At 60.1% G+C, this 21797-nt stretch overlaps 1 protein-coding gene across 3 annotated transcripts in view; it reads left to right on the top strand.

The window, feature by feature from the left end:
• CYTH1 (cytohesin 1) overlaps nucleotides 1-21797 on the top strand; it is a 50606-nt gene that overhangs the window by 2884 nt on the left and 25925 nt on the right. The window contains exon 1 of one of the 3 annotated variants that reach the window (XM_008155007.3): nucleotides 18925-19002. The exons of 1 other annotated variant lie outside the window; for it this stretch is intronic. In XM_008155007.3, coding sequence (XP_008153229.2) covers nucleotides 18975-19002 — 28 coding nt within the window. In that variant the 5' untranslated portion in view covers nucleotides 18925-18974. Of the gene's footprint in view, nucleotides 1-18924; nucleotides 19003-19033; nucleotides 19054-21797 lie in introns of those variants that run through there. One more of the 3 variants, XM_054708910.1, reaches the window with a different exon arrangement.

Genomic DNA, 21797 nt, shown 5'->3' with positions numbered 1-21797 from the left:
GCCGCTCCGAGCCCGGGGAAGTTGAGCGTGACCGTTCCTGTGAGCGCGCACCCGCATTTCTGGAGGGTCCTCGGCTTCCCTGGGGTGTCACAGGCTCCCCACCCCGGGGTGCGCTGCTCCTGAGGTGGCCCGTGTGGTGCCCGCCGCGCGCTCGGACCGGATGTGCAGGGCCACTCAGTGGAACGTCGCAGAGGCTGGTGGCCCTGGTTCTGTGTCGCAGCCGTGACAGAGGAATCAGTTGGTGGGCATGGTTCTTCAGTCCACCTGGCAGAGCCGGTCAGGGCCTTTACTTCTCCAGCATGGCGCCCCCCCGTTTTATCAGCTTCAGCCGTGTCCCCGTTGGCACCACGCGGAGAGCTGGCCTGTAGAGACACGCTTCCGTGTGGGGTGGAGAGGAGACCCAGCCGGGCCGCTGCCCGGGCCCCGCGCAGAGTGGGGAGGAACAGAGCGGGAGGGCCCGGCAGCGCTGACACTCGGCGAGCCCGGCTCGCCTGCAGGGCTTCGCTCCACGCGAACAGGCTTTTCTGTGGGTCTGACCCAGCCAGGCGCACCGTCTGCTTCTCTCCGAGGCTGGTGACTTCCGGGTTCTCAAGTTCGCTCAGACACGTAGGGAAAGAACACAACTCCGTGGAGTCGGGGCTTTCTCAGAAAACCCGGAACGTAGGCTCCGTGATTCTACGTCTTGTGTCTTGTGTCTGTGGTCTTTAAGGGAGGTTTGCAGGGTGGCATTCCCAGGCCAGAGGGTACACACGTCCTCAATCACGTTGCTTTCCAAAGGGCTGCATGTGCCAGTCTGCCCTGTTTGTGGCGGTGCCCGGGTGCATGCTCCGTCACTGCCAAGGATTGGCATTGGGAAGCTTTACAAAGAGCCACCGAATGGGCACAAATGGCACCTCGTGAAAGCTGCGATGACCCACTGGGCTGCAGAGGCTCTGCCTGTGCGCGTGGCGGCCTGGCGGCCTGTGGCTGGCGGTCCCCTCCTCACCGAGCTGCGATGAGCTCTGTGGCCTTTGTCAGAGCCCGCGGTGGGTGTTTCCTCATCTGTGCGTCCTGACGGGGTTTGGGTCAGATTTGACCGGTTGTAAGTCACTTATTACCTCCACTTAATTTGTGTCTCAAAGATGGAAGCTCTCTCTTCTGGCCAAACACCCATGTTCTTTAGGGGAGAGTGTGAGTGAGGAGGCTCCTGCGGGCCTGGGTTAGGGTCCGCGGCTCACAGCCGCCTCTTTCTGAGTGGCCGTGTTCATCAGGCCACCTCGCCAGGTGCGTTTTCTTCTGGCTCCTGCATTCGAGGTCAGGCGTTTCTGCAGTGAGAGCCCGGGAGTGCCTTCCCGCTCAGGGGTGACCGCAGCATGTAGGTCACCTGGCGGGGAGGAGGGAGGACACGGGGGAGGCAGAGGCTGGGAGCTTCCCCCCGGAGGGCCCTGGCTGGTGGAGTCCTCCCTCCTGGGGGCCTCTCTGACCCCCCCCCCCCCCCCCGCCGTGAAGGCTGGGACAGCGGCTCCCAAGAGAGCGCTTTGCCTGAACCTGCCCTTGCTCCCTCCGTTGGCTCCCGCTTCCCATGGCCTCTGGAGTGGTGGTCGTTTAGTTTCATCTGCGATGACAGAGGCAGGAGGAGGGGAGTTAGTCAGAAACGTTCAGGAAGTGCTCCTCACCCCCTGGAGCTGCTGCGCGCGTCCCTCTGGTCACCGTGAGATGGTGGTCACGGCGCTGTGCCGCCCACCCCGTCAGCACAGGCCGGGACGTTGCCTTCCGCTGTGGCCCCTTCGTTTCTCACTCAGAAGCAGCCTGCGCCGCCATGGCCAGGTGTGGGGACGGGGGCGGGGGGGGGGGGCTGGGAGTGATGGGGCTGTTGGCTGTTACCGTGTCTCTGCAGGGGAGCGCATGCTTTGGTTCCTGTGAGCAGTTCGCAGGCAGTCGGCAGCTTCTGACCCCTCGCGTCTGCAGCCTGCGGTCACGGGTGCTCCGAGCCCAGCAGGCCGGCCGCACGACACTTAGTAACCCAGTCCCGCCCGAGAGGGTGGGACTGACGGCCAAGGAAGGTCCCCAGACCAGCGGGAGCTGGGAAGAGGGGTTGGTGCCCACGTGGTGAATGTGGCAGAGACACATGTCAGGCCGGACAGTGGGCAGAGGCCAGGGCTGTGGAGTAACTGGCCCCGGGAGCTGCCCTGGGTTGTGAGCCTGGACAGGGGAGGGAGGAGGCCCGAGACCGGCTGCAGGAGGGGACAGAGTCACGGAGCGTTCTGTGTTACCAGGGACTTCATTCTCGGGCTCGCGGTGATGATTTTGCGTTTTGGGAAGATGCCTCTGGCTGGTGGCTTAGACGGGCGGTGGGGCGATCCTTAGGGCTCTGTTGCAGCGGCCAGGTGACTTTCCAGACCCTACGGCAGGTGCTGGGGGGCCTGGGGACCCCAGTGTTCCGTGCGTTTTGAGCGAGATACACTTCTGTGCAAACCGCCTCCTGGCGTGGATGGGAGGGAGCGGGCAGAGCAAGCCGTGCCCTGTCCCGGTGCTTCCTGCCGCCCTCTCACCCTCGCCCTCGCCGCACTCTCGTCTTCCTCCTGGAAACGGCTGCCGGGTTCCACGGCGGGACAGCGTTTGGGTAGGTTTTTGGTTCATACCTGTGCTGCCGGTTACGGAACAGGTTTCTTGCCAGAGCCCATGGTTACTGCTCGGGTCGAGGTTGGAGGAGGTGGTGTTTCTGCCAGTGAAGCCAGCTCTCGGTCCCTGCCGGTGGGTGGTGCTGGCTGAGAGCCGGCCTGCCCTCCCGGGCACCCGGAACTGGCCGGTGCTGTGGCGCCGGTCACGCAGCCGACCCTGGGGGCTGCTGGGCCAGGACACGCGTGGGGCTTGGGCGGCCAGGATTTGCATGAGCAGCCAGGGAAGCAGGTCAAGGTTAATACCAGCAATCCTGCCTCTCACATCGCACTGCCGTTTGCCTCGGCCCCTTCCAGGACCTGTGCCGTCCCTCCTGCCGCACCTCCGGGATGAAAGAGAAAGGCCATTGAGAGGGGGAACTCAGCCACATGGTCGGAGTGGGCAGTGGCCAGAGGAGTCACATCGCATCACTCGGACCCGGCTCTCCCGCCTCCCGCTGCCACGAGAAGGACCCTGTGATCCCATGGCACCCACCAGGCAGCAGAGGGTCCCCATCTCCTGGTCAGCTGGCCGGCAGCCTCCCTCACCTGCGGCCCCGTGTTGGCAGGCGGACCCTCTGGGGCCCAGTCACCTGGTGCTTTCGTCCCTGGGACGCTCCCGGGCGGGCAGCGCCACCTCTGCACCTCTTCCTTCCGCGAAGGCTCCGGCGGCGAGGGCCACAGCCCCGGCCCAGGCGTGCGGGCCTTCCGTTCGCTTTTCTGGTGTGAGAGGCGCCCTCCTCCCTCGGAGGCAGGGAAGCCGCAGAGCAGCAGCTCTCTGACCCGCCGGCCGTCTCCCGTGTCAGCCACGCACTAGGACCGTGTGCTCCGTGGAAGCCCGGGCTCGGCCGTCTCCGGAATGGTTTGTACTCGCCCGGAGGGTGACGAGAAGGATCCTGTGTCCGGCGGCGGGAGCAGCCTGAACAATGAGCCGACGGGAAGGAGTTCGTTGCTCTGGGAGGAGGAGGCGCACTGTCCGTGATGATCCCCGACAGCTGCCTCCCCGTCACCTGATGGAAGGGCTGGGGCTGGTCCCCACAGTCCCTGTGAAGTCCTCTTTGGGCTAATTTTCACCCTGAGTAGATGTCAAGGATACAAACCAAGTTTTTACTGAATACCACTGTTCTTTCCTTTTTCTGATACTGTTGTCATCTCCCGTTTTCTTAAACACATAAATATGTGTATATATAGCATTCTAACAAGAGGAATTAAAACTTCTACTTTAAAAAACCATAACAACACATCCTTATAGTAAAAACCAATTGGTAGGAAAAAGCAAATAGTTAAAAGTCACTTTTGATTTTCAAAGGGGTGTTCAAAAGGCTTCAGGAAGTTGGAGCGATTTCAGTCCTGTGTTTTCCCCAAGGTCAGTTGATTTCTGCACAAAAATAAGTTACATTCACCGGATTCCAGGCCTCTGGGGCGCACAGAGACCCCCCGCCTGGAGAGCACCAGAACCAGGTCCATTGGGCTCAGAAGGCGGGGAAGCCGCGGTGTGCGCCGTAGCCTCGCCCCTGTGAGCGGGGACGGGCGCTGGGGCGCTGCCGTGGGAGCCCGGGCTGGAACCGCTGACTGTTCCAGGGCGGCGGTGGCTCAGGCTCTGATGTGTGTGTGTCACAGAATGTCACAGGCCCCGTTTGAACAATAGGATGTCTGCCTTACAGGCGTGAAGGAGGGCCATTTGACGCCGAGTGAAAAAGCAGGTTGCTCATAAAATCCTGTTTATTAAAGACATCTGTATTTTATCAGCTGGCATTCCTTTGTTTGAAGAAAAACCTGTATAACCTTTATAAGAATTCAAATCAAACACTGAAACCAAAACTAAACCATGGCCTGGGAGAGGGCAGTGGGGAGGGGAGCGGGGAGGGCATGAGGAAGGGAAGGAAGAGGGCATGGGGAGGGGAAGAGGAAGGGGAGGGGGAGAGGGCAGGGGGGAGGGAAGGGAGGGGGAGAGGGCAGCTGGGAGGGGAGGGAGGGGGAGAGGGCAGTGGGGAGGGGAGCGGGGAGGGCATGAGGAAGGGAAGGAAGAGGGCATGGGGAGGGGAAGAGGAAGGGGAGGAGGAGAGGGCAGCAGGGAGGGGAGGGGGAGAGGGCAGCGGGGAGGGGAGGGAGGGGGAGAGGGCAGCGGGGAGAGGGCATGGGGAAGGGAGGGGAGAGGGCAGGGGGGAGGGGAGGGAAGGGAGGGGAGAGGGCAGGGGGGGGAGGGCAGGGCAGCGGCTGGATTTACAGGAGGGAGGGTGATGCAGAGAACAGGCGGTTCTTGACAGCCGGTAAAAATGCTAATGGTGGCTGCGTGATGGTGATGTTTAGGGTGAATGTTGATTTTAAGAAGTGATACCATCAGACATTTGATGTCTGTGTAGAATTACTTTTTAAAAAGTATTTGCTTACTTTAAAAGGAAGAGAGAGAAGAAGGGGAGGAGAGAGGTAAGCATCAGTTTGTTCCACTGATTCATGCGTTCGTTGGTTGATTCTCGTGTGTGTCCTGACCAGGAATCGAACCCGCAGCCTTGGCATATTGGATGGCGCTCTAGCCAACCAGCTACCCGCTGTGTAGAATTACTTTTACTTCTGTTTAAAAACCTTAAGACCTGGCGTAGTGGGATCTTGTTTGCCAAGGAGCCATGCGCTCTGGTAAACTGAAAGTCCTCGCAGCCCTTTGGCTGGGAGCAGGGTGGAAACGCGGGGCGAGAAGGCTCGTCCGCACGCACGCTCCTGAGGGCCCGCGATGCCCAGCTGCAGAGGAGTCCCCGGAGGAGCCGCGTCCTGGCGGATGGAGCTCAGGAGTGGTTTGCTTCGCTTCTGTCTGAAGTCTGTCAACCCGTCTGCTGGGCTCCCAGACCTGACTGAGCTGCAGACACCTGGGAGGTTTGTTTTTAATCCTCACCTGGGCCCTGCCGGCGTGGCTCAGTGGGTGAGCATCGACCTCTGCACCAGGAGGTCACGGTTCGGTTCCCGATCAGGGCACAGGCCCGGGTTGCGGGCTCGATCCCCAGTGTGGGGCGTGCAGGAGGCAGCCAATCCATGATTCTCCCATATCATCGATGTTTCTTTCTCACTCCCTCTCCCTTCTTCTCTGAAATCAATAAAAATATATTTTCTTAAAAATCCTCACCTGGGATGTTTACTAGTTTTATTTTACTTATTATTTAAAAAATATTTTAAAATTTATTTTAGAGAGAGAGGAAGGGTTCAGGAGAGAGAGAGAGAGAGAGAGAGAGAGGAGAGGAGAAACATCTATGTGAGAAAGAAACATCAATTGTTTGCCTCCTGTACATGCCCCGACTAGAGACTGAACCCACAACCTAGCTTCGTGCCCTGACCGGGAGTGACACCTACAGCCTTTGGTGTGCGGGATGACCCTCCAACCACCTGACCTACCCAGCTGGGGCCTGGGTGAGTTTTTAAAAAGCTGTTTATTCTGGGGCCCTGTGCGAACCTTACCTTATGAGCTAGGGTCCTGTAGGGTAGGACCCAGGAATGAATGAATGAGTGAGTGGATGCACGCACATGCGGTGTGCACACACATTGCAGAGCTCCTGAACGGGAGAGGCCCGAGTGGGAGACCGTCTCTGGAGCCCACACTGCTCTCCTCGGTCACGCCCCGGCCCTGGCCTGTGGGCCCGGCCAGTGGTTCCCTTCGTTTCCTGTGTGGCTTGCAGGAAATGCCGGGTGAGGATTTGAGGGTCCTGGGTGGTAGGAGGGGAGGCTGAGTGTTACTCGCCTCCCTCAGCTGCCGCCATCTGGTTGATGTGGTTTTGCTGGAGGCCATTCAGAACTCCCGGGCTGGTTTTGAGCCCGGAAGTAGAGGTTTTTAGAGGCTCAGCCGACCAAAGCAGCAAAGCATAGCCACGCTGGCGTTGTGTGTGTTTTAACTCCCTTTACAGCTACCCCTCCGCTTCCTGTGTCTGTGCCGTTTGTTTGTTCCTTTCCGAAGGCACCTGCCCTCGGGTGCTCTGTTGCTAGGCAGCCCCTGACGGGCCACCCTACAGCCTGTCTGTGCAGAGGAAGTGACCGCGAAGAGCTTCCCCTTCCCGCTCGGGCCGGGCACTGGCCAGGGGTGTCCTCTGAGTGGCCTCGGTCTGTCCGGGGCCGATGGCGGTCCTCTGGGAAGGAAGTCGCCGTAGCCGCATGCTGGGGCGCTGGGGCTTCGTGTGCACACCCTCCGCCCTCAGCTCGCGAGGGAGAACCTCACGGAAACTTGCGTCACATGCAGAGTAGCGGGCGGGCCCTCCTCTCCGGCCTCTTTCTCTGCGCCTTCCTGTGCGTTCCCCTGCCTTAAGGCCTCTGGGATATTGGAGGGTGAATGCTGGATGAAAAGTTTTGTTCCCCATTTCAGGGTTTAGAATAAGCTTTAAAAATAGTCCCAGCCATTTTTTGGAATATTTTGTAGGCTTTTTAAGCACAGTTTCTCTTTGCCATTACAGTGTGTGCATGGACAGTTTGTTAGCGGCATCTGGCGGGGAAGGAGCCCACCCTGTCACAGGAGGGGCCGGAGCAGGTAGCGAGGTTCAGGGTCAGAGCCGGATGGCGGGGCCTCAGCCAGGAGCGCCCTTCCCCGCCCAGTCCAGCGGTGACAGGATGGGCCCAGACGATGGCCACCCTTGAAGGGGTTTGGTCTGCAGCTGGGGAGCGAGGGCCTGGGCCTGGCACCTGTGCAGCCGCAGACGGCCGGGCCCCGCCCCGCCCCGCCCCTGGGCGTAGCACGCTGCCTGACAGGCGAGGGGTGCGGGGCCCATGGGGCCTGTCTCTGCCACAGGAGGCCCGGGACAGGGGCGCCTCCCTAACGGTCAGAGGTTTCCCCTTGGTCGCTGTCACAGGCCTGTCACTGTTGGTGATGCTTTGCACGCGTTTCCCGGTATTTCCTTCCCCTAGACCCCTGTGAGGGCAGTCCCTGGGCCCGGGAGTTCAGCTTCTGATTTCTAGGCTTGATGTGTGCTGCTAAATGCCTTCCAGAGAGTTCTATCAACTCGTATCAGTTCTATCGTTAAAAATGCCTCATTATTCTATGTAAAATGTGATAGAGGTGATAAGGAATGGTGTGTAAGAGGCATGTAACTTTTAAAATAACTCTTCGAAAGCTTTTACTTAACATAGTATATCTGAGTCAGTTAAAGAATGGTATTAACATCATTTTGCACAATCAAAAAAATCGATATTTACCTGGAAAAAAAGTGACATAAAACTTGAAACAGTCATAAACTACATGAAAAAAATTTGTTTCTATTCTTGCAATAAATAAAACCCCACGATTTTGTACTATCTTAAAATTGGGGAGAAAGCTCATGCAAAAAATTTTAAGTGCAAATTCCTATGGGTGGGCACATCCACCCAAGAGAACTGCAGAAATCAGAGCCGGTGCGGTGGCCTTCCAGAAAGTTCCACCAGCCTCGCGTGCCTGCCGCTCCTGTGCGTTCCCCACTCAGAGCTTCTCTGTCTAGACCAGCTTCTCTGGGCAGCTTGTGGCTTCTGCCCGTGACATTCGCAAGACAAACACCATGGCAGAGCCTGGCGGCCGCTCCGCTCCTCCCTGTGGCCGGCGGGCGAGACCTCTGCCATCGGCCAGCTCTTGCCACCACTCCACGCCAAGCGGGGAAGCTGCTCCTTTCCTTTCCTTTCCTTTCCTTTCCTTTCCTTTCCTTTTTCCTTTCCTTTCCTTTTTCCTTTCCTTTCCTTTCCTTTCCTTTCCTTTCCTTTCCTTTCCTTTCTTCTTCTCTTTAAATATGGAACGCTTCACGAATTTGCATGTCATCCTTGCGCAGGGGCCAGGCTTATGTCTGTGTCGTGCTGCGGAGCGGCACAGGGGCTCCCTGCAGGGCGCGGGCCGTGTGGACTGGGCACGGAGCCGAGGGCTGCTGGGAAAGGGGTCGGCTGGGTGTTCCTCGGGAGCGCCAGGATTGCTGTCCCAGGTGGGCTCAGTCTAGGCAGGAGTTGGAAGTCACTTGACTCCATTTACAGCCGGGCCATTGGTCTTTCCCTGGTTGCAGGAGCGCAGATGCCCTGGCTAGTCCCCTTAGCTCCCTGTTGTGTGCTGTGCTCTTAATTGTTAGCGCTGCTTAATTGAATGTTTATCGCAGGAGATTCCCCAGTGATTACCACGATGGCAGCAGGCCTCTGATGCGTTTACGGCTGCGGCCTGTGGGTGCGGAGGGGCGAGGAGTCCCCAGCTCCCCCATGGGCGTGCCGGAGGCTTCCGGAAAGGAAGAGCGACCTGGGGAGGACTCGGTCCCCTGCGCACACTCGCAGTGTGATCTCGGAGGCCTTGTTTCCCAGCCACCGTCACGCAGGGCTTTTCGGCAGGACTGCCTCGTGCTGAACAAACAGGAAGTTCTCGGTCCGGACGACCTGCCGCTGGTGTCTAATTAGGCAGTCCCAGGCGGTGTCCCGGGGGCTGACACGCCCGGCGGCATCCCGCATTTACTTCTCGGGGCGCAGGCCAAGTCACCTGCTCCTGCAGGGTCTCCGCTGTCTGTGCTCAGCGGCGGCCAGAGGGCTGGCGGCGGCGGCATGCTGCTCCCCGCTGCCCGAAGGCGGTGCCTGTGAAACGCGAGGCAGCGCGCTGGCAGGGCCTCTCCTCGGCAGTGGCGAGCGGTGCACCGCATCTCCTTTCCCTGCCGCCTTGGGAGCGGCCGGAGAACGGGGGTCCCTGACCACAGGCAGCGGGGACAGGTTGCAGATTGTAAAGTAGGTCAGGTGTCTCCGTGTCGTCCCCGTAACGGGATCTTTTGAACATTTGGGGTTACCATTCAGTATAACCAATAGCTTCAAGTACCGCCTGTCCTCCCAGCTCCCCCAGATTCATAGGCCGGTCCTGGTGGTTGTGGGTCCGTGTTTGTGAATGTGCCTGCTCACCGCCGTTTCCTGGTGACCCCGGTCAGCCCAGGAGGCGCTGCTGAACATGCGAGTGGCGGCACCTGCCTTGTCGGAGCAGCTCGCCTGCCATAAGCAGGCACCAAAGGCCCCTGCCCGGGGCCCCGTTCCCCTGCCCAGGGCCACGTGCCGTGCTTCCTGTGGGTGACCAGGCCGTTTAAGATGGCCCCGGTGCTGGAAGGCTGAGATGGGCCATGGCGAAGGCTCCTGTGTCCGGGAGCTTGGTTCGGGGTGAGCTCAGCGTCAGCGAACCAGCAGCGAGGCGAGTAGGTGCCCTTAAAGAGCAGTCAGACCTTGAGGGAACCCCTTTCGGAAATGGAGCGTTAGAGTTTTCCTACTTGTTTTTCCCGGAGACCACCTGCCTCCTGAAACACGTAGATGAGACTTCAGACACAGCAGCTCAAGATCGACACGACCGCATTGAGATGCTGTTTGGGCCGGGGTCTTGCCTCTGCCCCCCTGGCTGCCCCCTCCCCGCCAGCGGGCCTGGTGTGCCTCCCTCCCCAGCTCCGTCACGTGCTGGCTTCCTCGGCCGGCAGACACCAGGATGGGTGGGGCGCACCGGTTTCGTCAGGCGGGTCTTGTGGTTTCACAGACAAAGGGAGTGGTGTGCACTCATGAGCAGAGGAGGGGAGGAAGCGGGCGGGGGGCGGGGGTGTGCGTGCCTGTGCATCCGAGGGGACGGTGGACATTGAACGTCCTCGGCCACGGCTGAGACACGAGCAGCCACCCGCGCCGCCACCCGCACTCACTGCCCAGGACTCCTTCGTGCCGCGCTGTCACGCAGGCGCGCCTTTCCTGCTAGTGAGGCTGGAGCCAACGCCTCCTGTCCTGGTGAGGGGCACACCCACCCGGGGGCTTGTGCACCCCCACACGGGAATGTTGTGTTCCCCAAATGGTGCAAGTCCGGAGAGGGCGTTTCTGGCCACAGGGATTCAACCGACACTGAGCGCTGGGCTGTGCTGTCCTGTAATCCGCCTCAAGCCTGAACTTGCCTGATGGCCGTCTCTGCTGCCGCCCGCAAGCCGCGTAGACCTGTTTGATCTCACACATTTCCCCCGTGACCCAGGTGGTCACGCGGTGGGATGATGGGGATGTACACGGAGCAGGTGGCACACCTCCCGTGGCTGCTCTGTGATTACCTGGCGCATAGGAAGCGGGTTCAGCGGGCGCTGTCATGCTGGAGAAGGGAGTTCTCAGGTCGTAAAGTGTTCGGAGGTGAAACTCGCAAACCGGTCAGCACCGCCAGCTTGTGCCCACACATGCGCGTGGTGGGCATGGCCACAGAGCCACGGGCTCCGGAGCTGGGCTTCGAAAAATAGGTGGGATTCAGATAGGAAAATAGAAAAGATTTAACATTTGTCTTTATTACAGTGATAAACAGGCATAGTTTAAAGACTGTACAGCACACAGAAATACACACAAGTACTTGGCCGGGAGGCTCAGTGGGTGAATGTCGACCTATGAACCAGGAGGTCAGGGTTCGATTCCTGATCAGGGCACATGCCCAGGTTGTGGGCTCATTCCCCATGGGGGGCGTGTAGGAGACAGCTGACCAATGATTCTCATCACTGATGTTCTATCTCCCTCTCCCTCTCCTCTCCTCTCCTCTCCGAAATCAATAAAAATATATTAAAATATATTAAATATATATATATATGAGTGCTTATTGCAGCAATATTCATAATAGCCAAATGTCCATCAGCTGGTGACCGCTGGGGGCTGGAGGGTGTGGACAGCGGGGAGTGCCTGCCTGCCAGTGGGTACAGATGGCTTTTTAGAGTGAGAAAACATTAGTAGACGGTGCTGATACTCATAACTTCGTGAAAACTAAAATCCACTAAACTGTATATTTTTAAAAATTGAGTTTTATGGTTTGTAAATTATATCTCAATTTTTAAAAATTCTTCCTTTAGGAAATTTAACATTTGATACCATTTTAAGATTAAAGAAAAGTTTGCTATATTAAGTCTTCACAAAGATAGTGGAACCCTCAATATAACAACATAATTCCATTTGATCTTTTATATTTGGAAGCACTACATTGATTTAAAATCGAAACATAAATATGTCTTTTAAATAACAAATACAAACAAATATTTGCCATCTGGGTGAAAAGAAAAATATCACAGAACTGAAAGGGTTATAATGAAAAATCGCAGTGCCCCCCCCGCCCCCGTGGGCCCTCGCTCTAGGGCCAACCATTTAGAATTTGTTTAGCTGATTGCTGCATGTCTTGGCTCCACGTTCAAAATAATGCCAGCCCGTGCTTCGTGATGGCCATTTCAGACGCGCCTGCGGGCTTGCTGGTGACGGCGCCCCGCTGCGACGCGTTCCCGGAGCCTCGGTGTGTCCTCGCCGGGTTTCCTGTGAGATCTCCAGCTGCTGTCTTCCTGCCCCACCTCTGCCCCAGCCGAGCTGTGCTTCGTGGCTGCTTCGCCCAGCGGTCACCCTCGCTGGCCCGCCCTTCCCTGCTGCCCCGTCCGCTGTTCTCTGCCCCGGCCTCTGCGGCTGCCACTCTGGCGGGCCGCTCCGTGGCCGGTGCTTTCCGTGTTCGGCTGATGAAGCTTGCAGAAGCACTTGTCTGTACGTGTCCTGGGGGGGGGCGGGGGGGAATGGGGAAGGTATTGGGGTCTGTGTTCTGGGCTAGCACCTTAGACAATGTTTAGTCTGTTCCCAACACTTCTCTGGGGTTTGGCATGAGGCTCTCCCAGTAAAGTTCCCGTCCATGTTGGCGGCTGTTTTGCTGACCATTATGTCCGTGAGACTTATCTTGCCTTGTTTCCTGTAGCTGTGGTCTGCCGTCTGTACGAACGTGTACCGTCTCACCGTGTGAACGCGCCACAGTAAACAAAAGTGGGTTCCCCTCTGATGGACACTTCGGTGGTTTCCAGCTCCGGCGGTTGCTACAGACACCGCCGTGACCGCTCACTCACACTTCCCGTGTTCTCGGGCGGATACACGTCCCGCGGCATTTAGAGAAGGGCGGCCGTGATTCCCCGGATCTGTCATAGGGCAAGTGCTCATGTCCGGGTAGGGCTGTTTCTGAGTTCTGGGTTCTGCTCTGTCAGCCTGTCCCAGGCCAGCACCCCACTGTGACGGTCCCTGCAGCGAGCACCGCCTGCTGCGTGCGATTTGCAGTGGCATTGCGTCCGTGGCCCCGGGCACCCCTGACGTGGTTAGTGTCCTGGGTCAAAGCACTTTCTCCCCCATTGCTGCGGGCCTCTCTAGTCTCCACACCTCTCACCCTTCTCTTCCAGGAGCGCCTGCGCGTGGCCGGCATTGCCTCGGCGCGTAGGGAACGTGGGTGTTAACTGCTGCGATGCACTTGCCTTCACCCAGCAGCCCGTTCCAGCTCTGCGGCTGCGCCTACAGATTGGCTCAGGTGCTTTCCCTCCGGAGGGACCAGCTGGGACAGCGATGGTGTCACCGTCCCCTCCCGGGCCTCCCGCCCTGCCTGCCCCAGTGAGTGGCATGACAGGGGCTCGAGGGCTTTGGGGCCAGGACCCTGGGGAGGAAGCTGGGCTCTCGAGGGTCCGCTGGGAGCAGACTCCTGCCTTTCTCCCCGATCCGGAAGGAAAGCCCCAGCGTTCCCTGCAGTGTGGGGTGCATTGTGAGCTGTTTGTCATGCAGGGGAGGTGGCATTTCTAGTTGGCCTGCAAGTTTTTGTCACGAATGACGTTCAGCTTCTTCAGAACTTGCGCCGCAGCCCAGCCATCCCAGATGTTCTCTGTGACGCTGGGCATGACAGTGTTTTCAGGAGGAGGGAATGCTGGGCCGAGGATGTGTTCAGGGCAGAGTGAGGGGGCGGGTCCTGGAGGGGCAAACATCACTGCGAGGGCAGAGGTCAGGCCGCGTGGATGGCCGGGCTCTCGTGGGCGATGGGAGCCAGGCAGCGCTGGTTGCCCAGGGCCTCGTGCCACACAGCTCTGTCCAGAGGTGCCCCGCTCTCCCAGACGGTGCCACGCACCCCGAGGTTGGCCCTGCTTCCTGAACTCCCAGCCCCCCATTAGATGACACGCAGCCTCTGGGCTTCCTGAGAAGTCACTCCTCTTTCTGGTGTCCTTCCTCTAAGACAGGGGTCCTCACACTTTTTAAACAGGGGGCCAGTTCACTGTCCCTCAGACTGTTGGAGGGCCGGACTATAGTTTAAAAAAACTATGAACAAATTCCTGTGCACACTGCACGTATCTTATTTTGAAGTAAAAAAACAAAATGGCAAAAACACCCGCATGTGGCCCGCGGGCCGTAGTGTGAGGACGCCTGGTCTAAGAGCTTGGGCCCCAGCCTCAGTCCTCGTCCACATCCCGCGGGTGACTGCCGCCTGCTGGTCCAGGGCCTGCGGCTCTCCAGCACCAGCCGCCGGCACAGCCCGACAGGCGGTCTGACTGGAACCCGCAGTCAGAGGGGATCTCTAGGCAGAAGGCAGGCGCGCCGCTCGTGCGGCTTAGAAACACTGCGCGGTGTGAGTGAGCGCAGCTGGACGTGCAGCAGCTATCCCAGTGCGTGAGCTCCTGCAGGCTGGAGGGGGGGGCGCAGGGGCCAGCCTCGGGGCCCCAGCCCAGGCCTCCCTGGGGATTGGCCTTGGGACTCCGACCTCGTGGATGCTGCCCAGCTCCTCCCAGTGTAGATGCTGCGCGTGGCGGGACCAGGACGTGGGAGGTTCCGAGAGGGAGCGGGAGGTTCGTGCAGCACAGACTGTGAGAAAGGAGGAGCCTTTCCGGTCTTTCTGGGTTGGGAGGGTTGGGGGTCCGATTTTATGTTCTCAGTGATGCCTGCTCAGACCCCCCTGTTTAGTGCTTTCGTAGCCTCCCTCCCACACACTCTCCCGTGCCTGTGGCTCTTCCTGTCCCGTGGTGAGCCAGAGCGTGGGGGCGAAGGCAGACCAGCTTTAGTTCGAACGAAAGCTTCTGAGCAGTAAGTTTCAGGGCAGGGCCTGTGTTCCAAGGAGAGCAGGACTTCTCTCCTCTGTGTGTCCGTCCACAGTGCGTCCACAGTGCGTGGGCAAGGACGGGCATGGTGACCCTGCTCACCGTCCCTCCAGCCGCCAGCAGAGGGCAGCGTGGACCGAGTTCCCCGCAGCCGCGGTGACTTGGACCAGGAAAGGCACCTGAACGGCTGCAGCCCTGGCAGGTGCGCTGAAGCCATCCCAGCGGCGCTTCCTCCTCGCCAGGGACGACGTCAGTGACGTCAGTGGCGCGGGCTGTGGCGTCTGTCTGGGTGGAAGAGGCGTCTGTTAGCACGGTGACAGTCACACTTAGCGCTGTGGCTTCCTGAAGGATGCACGCACGCCCCGTTTCCAGGCCCCCGGGGTCAGGGGTGAGGGTGCTGGTGCTGTGACTGCCGAGTGCGGTCCTGTCGGGCCTCGTTCCATCACCCGCAGACCAGACGGCGGGCCGTCCCTTAGGCAGGGTTCCTGGGTGCAGTACCCCCCCCCCCCCCCAGGACTGTGGTCGCCGACAGTGCCAGCAGCTCAGGAAGGGGGCACACCACGCAGAGCCAGTGCGCTCGGGCGCTGGGGGGGGTGGTTCTGGAGAGGGAGGTCAGCCACTGTGAAGAGCTGCATCCTCACTCCTGTTTTGTTTTTTTTGGAAAAGTTAATGACGCTTCTTGGAAATTCACATTGTGAACATAAAATAAACCAAGGGCGAAAGGGCAGGTTTGGGGCTCTGGGTTTTATATCTAATTGATTTTGACTTGTTGTTTTGATGATGAAAGTGGTAAAGACTCTGCCCACAAAGGTGTGCCCTGGCGATGCGATCGGCGCCATCGCTGGCTGTGCCCGGTGCCAGGCAGGGGCCGTGCCAGGGATTCTCCCTTTGAATTCTTGGTGACACAAGCATGTTCCTTTGTCCTTGAGGTTTTCCACGGCCCCTCGGTGCCCGTCCTGTCTGTGAGGAAATGCACGTCACGCTCCTCAGGCCGCCGAGTGGAAGGAGCCTTCCGGCGAGTTTGCCGCCCCCCCCCGGCACCTGCGGGTCTGAGGGGTCAGGGGCCACCCCTCCTGGGGGCTCGTCCTCGCCGCCTGCTCACCTCCCAAAGGCTCACCTCCAAACACCATCTCGGGGGGGGGGTCAGCATATGAATTTTGGGGGTACACAAACATTCAGTCCATTGCAAGAATATTTCCTAGAAAGCAGCTCAAAAAGGAGATAAAAGTAAGAATGAAAAGATAAGAAAAATGAAATGACCCACATTGGCGGTCTACTGTCTAATAGAAATCCAAAAAATGAGAACTGAAAGAAAAGGGCTAGGAAATGATTAGAGAATGTAAGATTTCAGCACTAGGGTCTACCTAGTGGCTAACGTAACATGTGAAAAAAGACTCAACCTTGCCGCCTCACTGTGACATTTTGCAACATCGAGGGTAGAGGTCAGGCCCTGAAAGCTTTCTGGGGGAGAAGGTCATGAAACGCCGGGATGAGGATGGAACCCACTAGCAGCCGCCCAGGGACAGACACCCGACGTCTCCGTCATCTGAGGAAATGGTTTCACCTTAGCGTTCCATACCCAGCTGACCGGTCGGTGTTTAGACAGGAAGATTCACACCGCCAGGACCCCCTCCACACCCGGTCTGTGTTGCTTAGTGGAGGGGGTGCCCCACCAAAGGAAGCTCGCAACCCAAGAAGGAGGGCAACAGTGAACCGAGAAGCCAGCACCGAGGGCTGGGGCTCCCGGGGGCTGCTGGGAGCGGGCTCGGAGCGCAGGACGGGCTGGAGGAGTGCGGGTGAGTGGAGGGCCGCCGGAGAACCGTCACGTGCACGTTGGCCATGGTGGTAGTTTCATGCCTGAGTAGAGCGTCTGGCGATCAATCAGTGACAGCCATCCAGAGCCAAGCCAACAGGAAACCAGAGACCCTGAGGCCTCTGTGTGATCGGCGCCATCGGCGACACGTCAGCTAAGCTGTGAGCCAACTGATGGGAACACCGACTTACTCGGGGATGTAACGTTTGCATGCGGGTGGGTGTGCCGTGTGCGGGTGAGTGACAGCTGCTGTGTCTGGAAGGGGCTGGACGTGAGCCTGTCCTTGAGAAACTTCCCTGGTCTGATCAGCACAAGTGGCTGCGGGAGCTTCCTGTAGGGAGCAGATCCGGGGGGGCCGCGGGCAGGCAGCTGGGGGCTCTGTTTGCAGCCTTAGGCAGGGGTCCCTTCCGAGGGTGTGTGCGTGTCATTTGCTTAAAGGGGAAAACAGGCACGAGTGGAGTGAGACCGGGCAGCGTGGGCGGGCTAAGGGGGGTCTTGAAACCAGATAAGGACCTGGGGCTTGGTGGGCAGATGAAGGGGCCCCCAAAGACTTCGGGGCGGCTCCCAGCATCTCCATGCGCTGTGGCCCCTGTGTCTGCGGGAGCAGCAGGACCGAGGGCCAGGCGTGCGTGTGCCCCATAGCTGAGGGTGAGCTGAAGCCGCCTGCCCGCCGGCCTGGGCTGCGGCACTCCTTTGTTCTCCCCAGACCCTGCCCTCGCCTTTATCGATGGCCCTCTCCTGACACCCAGAGCCGCCTGGACTGCGTCTCTCCCTGGGGGTACGGCTGACGTCGGGGGTCATGTGAGAAAAATTCCCCCAGATTGTTGCATGAATATTAACGTAGGGTTTCTTCTGTCACTTTTAAAACCCTCACCCAAGGACATAGTCATTGATTTTTAGAGAGCGGGGAGGGGGAGAGAGGAAAAAAACCATCAACTGGTTGTCTCCCACACAAGCCCCCACCGGGGATCAAATCTGTAACCGCTTGGTGCCCGGACGATGCTACAGCCAACTGAGCCAGCGGGCCGGCTCTGCCAGTGCTCTTGAACCAGGAGGCGTCTGCCCGTTCTCACGTGAGGGTGAGGCCAGGGGAGGGTCAAGGCTAGTTAAGGTGTTTCATTAATTGACAATAAAGAGTCTCCTCTCAAGTCAGAACACCTGCCTCCACATGCCTCCGGCGTGACTTCAGGACGCAGCTGTGAAGTGTCTTCCACATGGTTGGTTAGCGCTACCACGGGGCCGGCGGCTCCTCTGTCCCCGTGTCCTCACTGCGGGGCCGGCGGCTCCTCTGTCCCCGTGTCCTCACTGCGGGGCCGGCGGCTCCTCTGTCCCCGTGTCCTCACTGCGGGGCCAGCTCCTCTGTCCCCGTGTCCTCACTGCGGGGCCAGCTCCTCTGTCCCCGTGTCCTCACTGCGGGGCCGGCGGCTCCTCTGTCCCCGTGTCCTCACTGCAGGGCCGGGGGCTCCTCTGTCCCCGTGTCCTTACTGCGGGGCCGGCCGGCTCCCCCGCTGGCTGATGTCATTCTGAATAGCACCTGCTTTCAGTCTCCAGAACGTTCCATACGGATGATAAGCTCTGCAGTCACTCTCCTTAGGAGTGAGTCAGACATCTCCAGGTTTCCGTCTGAAGGACGGAGACACGCCCTGCACCTCTAGCAGCAGTGTGTGCCCTCGCTGTGGCACCCTGGGCCTCACACCGAAGCCTGGGCCTGGCCAGGTGTGCCGCCGTGCGCCCAGGTTCAAGGCCTGAGTGGCAGCTCCTCTGTGTCCTTGCGCCAGTGGCCTATGGGAGCCAGACAGCACCCTGGCCGGCGGCTGGCGGGTCCCCTGGTGTGAGATGTGTGGGCGGCGCGGAGCCGAGCGGTCACTCAGTCTGGAAGGTGCGCCACGAGTGACAGTGGCTGGTTGTCCGGCAGAGTCAAACCTCCTCTCTCTACACACACGTTTCTCTTCCTGTGTAGTTCTCTCTGTGTGTACATGCTTATGTACTGATCTTGAGAGAACATAACTGTATCTGGTGAGAGAAATACCCCTGGCATGGTTTTATGGTTGTTATGTGTTACATGAGAGACCGAGGAGGTCTGGGAGAGCGGAAGGCACATGAGAGAGAATGAGACAGAGCACGTCACGCGGCCGGAAGAGCTGTGTCCGGGGGCGGCTGAAGGCCCGGGTTGCTGCTCTCTGATCTCAGCAGTGAACATGCCCCACGCATGTCGCCCTCGGATTTCTTTGCCTCTAAAATCGCCTTCTGCTTTTCGCCTGTGATCTCATTACCGGACCCAGTGATGACGAGTTCTTAGTCATTGTCTTGGGAGCTGCTGTGAGGTCATGCGAGGAGCGGGGCTCCCCGAGAGGCCCCCCGAGGAAGGCCCGGAAGGTGGGGAGGGGACAGCAGCTCTGTGTGCCAGGTGGCCGGGACAGGGCAGCTGTTGCTCGCACTGGCGCCGTCCGAGCTGCTGTAGGGAGGAGAGGGTTAACGCCCAGGACGCCTTGTGCTTGACTTCAGGAACTGGGTGGTGGCCCCAACAGTGGCTGTGAGCAGTGACGCCTTCTGTGCAGGAGGCTGATTGGCCCAGGGCGCAGCCAGCCACCTCCCGGGTCAGGAAGCCGCCCGCCCACAGCCCACAGGTGTTCCCGCCCCGCCCAGCCCGCCGCCGGGGAGGCTCTGGCCGCTGTCCCTGTGGGAAGAGCTCACTGCGCTGCCCAGGGACTAAGTGCCGGAAAGATGGTGCTGAAAGCCGAAGAGGAGGGTGGTGAGTCCGTCCTGGCCGGAGCAGAGCGGGGTTTCCGTGTCGCTTTCGATCGTACGTGAGACCTGGCCGACAGGCTCGCTGCCTCGGGGGAGTGGCGCCAGGCTGCTCGGTGCACTGCTCCCAGGAGAGGCTGGGGCGCGCTTGGCGGGGTGTGTGTGTGTGTGTGTGTGTGTGTGTGTGTGAGTGTGTTTTTAAACCGAGGCCCCCCGCCCCCCGCCTTTGCCGGTGCTCCTGGGGAGCGGGCTCTGACTCGGTGACTGCCCGGACTTCCTGCGTCTGAGGGCAGTCGGCAGAACCTGCTCCAGAGTGAGTGACACCGAAGTGTCGCTTTAGGGACCAGCGAAGGCACCGAGGGCTCAGGGTGCCGTACGACCGCTTCCTTGGAGCGCATGGAGCACAGGGACCCTGCAGAGCGAGCCCCTCCCTGGTGGCCGGAGGGAGGCAGCCCTTCGCGCCACACCCCCTCAGCAGACAGTGAGTCAGGGTGACAGGCTCAGCGCTCAGCTCCCAGAGGTTCCACAGACGCGCTGTCTACAGCACAGGCCAGGCCTCGCCGCGCGGGGCTCGGGCCGTGTGTGGACGTGTGTGGACACATGTGCGTGTTTCCGTGGGCAGCAGTGTGATGCGCACGAGTGGGGTTGGCCGGGAGCTAATGGGGATGGATGCGTGGGAGCTAGTAGGTAACGAGTGAGTGAGTTTGAAATAAACATTAGGCTGCATTTCGGAGAGGGTTTTGTGAAAGTTACAGTCAGCTTTGGGGTCCTCGCTCACTGTGCACAGTGCCACGTGTTAAAGTCACCTCTCGGTGATCTGGGACACAGCTGTGGCGACTCGGGAAGCTGTGCCGGGGGGGCCCTGGGGGAGAGGGACGCCTGCACTGGCGCTGGAAGAGGGAAATAGTAGAGGCGGCAGGGCAGGCCGACCGGGCCCGGGGCGGGCCTTGCATCTGAAAGGGGGTCCGCAGTAGCCGAGGCCTCTGGTTTAGGGCGCCACGTGAGCGTGGGAGAGGGCAGCACACCGCGTGACCTGGTGCCGGGACAGCAGGGGACAGGCCTGCCCTCCGGGGGAGCCGGCTTCCAACCCGAGGAGGTGTTAACAGTCGCGTGGCGGCCCGCGCATGGCACTGCTGCCTGTCAGGGTGGGCGCCGCTTCCAGGCCAGGCCCAGAGAGCAGAGCTTCGGGAGGACCGTCGGGCACCTTGGCCTTGAGTAAGGAGCCTTGAGGAGCGGCGGGTCCCGGCTCCCCGCCTGCGGCCCTTCCCAGGTTGACATCAGTGTCCGTGTTGAGGCAGGTGCGGAAGTGGGGAGCTGTGGACTTTCCGGCAGGTCCCACGTCCCAGGCGGGAGAGCTGAGCATCGGCCTCACACTCCCCGCGGCTGCTCTCACCAGGTCCGCAGGAGCGCGTGCCTGTGCGGGGCGCGGCTTTTGGAACGTGTCTCTAAAGAAGTCAGAGCCTCGCCTGCTGCCCTCATGCAGACCCACCCCGCACGCAGGTGTGGCCTTGGGGTCCTCCCCTGGGGTGCTCGCCCACCGGCTGCCACTCCAGTGTCGCGCAGGTGCGTCTGGGTGAGGGCTGCCCGCGCACGCATCGGGCGCTGCTGTCCTCGCTGCCCGGTCGGCATCAGCTGCTCATTCTCACCTTTTTAAAAAATATATTTTTTATTGATTTTTTACAGAGAGGAAGGGAGAGGGAGAGAGTTAGAAACATCGATGAGAGAGAAGCATCAATCAGCTGCCTCCTGCACACCCCCCACTGGGGATGTGCCCGCAGCCAAGGTACATGCCCTTGACCGGACTCGAACCTGGGACCCTTTAGTCCACAGGCCGACGCTCTATCCACTGAGCCAAATCGGTCAGGGCCATTCTCACCTTTTTAGTGCTTAGGCCCCCGATTGGCCTTGAACCGTTCCCGAGGGTGGAACCCCAGCCCCTTGCTGGGTGGACACAAGGACCTCACAGGCACTTGCTAGGCTCTCCCGGGAGCTGTCCAGTCCCCACGTGCCCGGACCCTGACCCGACCCAGGTGCCAGCCGCGCCCGGCCTCCTCGCCTCACTTGGCCTCTGCTGCTCCCTTTCGGGTCTGCTCGTCCTTCCAGTCCTGGCCAGAGGTTCGACCTCGCCGAAGCGTCCTGGCGTCCGTTCCCTGAGCACTGGGCGTGCGCGGGGGCACTGGGCAGTGTGTGCTGCAGCTGGGCTCCGCCCCGCCCCACGGCCCGTGTGGCCCACTTGGCAGGGCCTGAGCTGTGGGAATCTGGCCCCGAGCTCAGCAGGCCTGTGCAGACGCTCAGCCAGGGCGGACTGCGGGGGTCCGACTGTAACCGTGAGAGAAGGCGACGCGCTGAGGCTCCGCGGGGCCGCGCGGGGACTGGCTCCGTCCGGCTTGCCTGCAGTAGACGACTTGTCCCCACAGCTGGGCTCGGCTGTGACGTCCTGCTGAGAATGGGAGGGCATGAGCGCTGGAAGCTGGAAGCTGCCCTGCGGTGTGAGGTGGCCTTGTGTGCAGGAAGCTGTTCCAGGTGGAATTAAGTGCCGCGCCTGCACGAGGACCCTGGCTCGGGGGCGTCGGCAGCGCTGCCCCTGCTGACCCACCACCTCCCATCCGTCCTTGTCCTTGTCCTGCAGCCTCGCGCCGGACAGGCTGCTGAGGCCGAGCGGGCGCTGGAGGGAAAGCCAAGTGCTGCGGCTCTCAGTGCCCGCTCCCGTGGGGAGTGCTCGCCGCCGTCCGCATGGGTTGCGTTTGTGTTTTGCAGAATCAAAAACGGTTGGATCTTTATTTTTAAGCAGGAGCGCGTGGC

This window comes from Eptesicus fuscus, chromosome 20 (genome assembly GCF_027574615.1).
Source record: "Eptesicus fuscus isolate TK198812 chromosome 20, DD_ASM_mEF_20220401, whole genome shotgun sequence".
Classification (NCBI taxonomy): Eukaryota; Metazoa; Chordata; class Mammalia; order Chiroptera; family Vespertilionidae; genus Eptesicus; species Eptesicus fuscus.
This window is presented reverse-complemented; position numbering and strand designations above follow the sequence as displayed.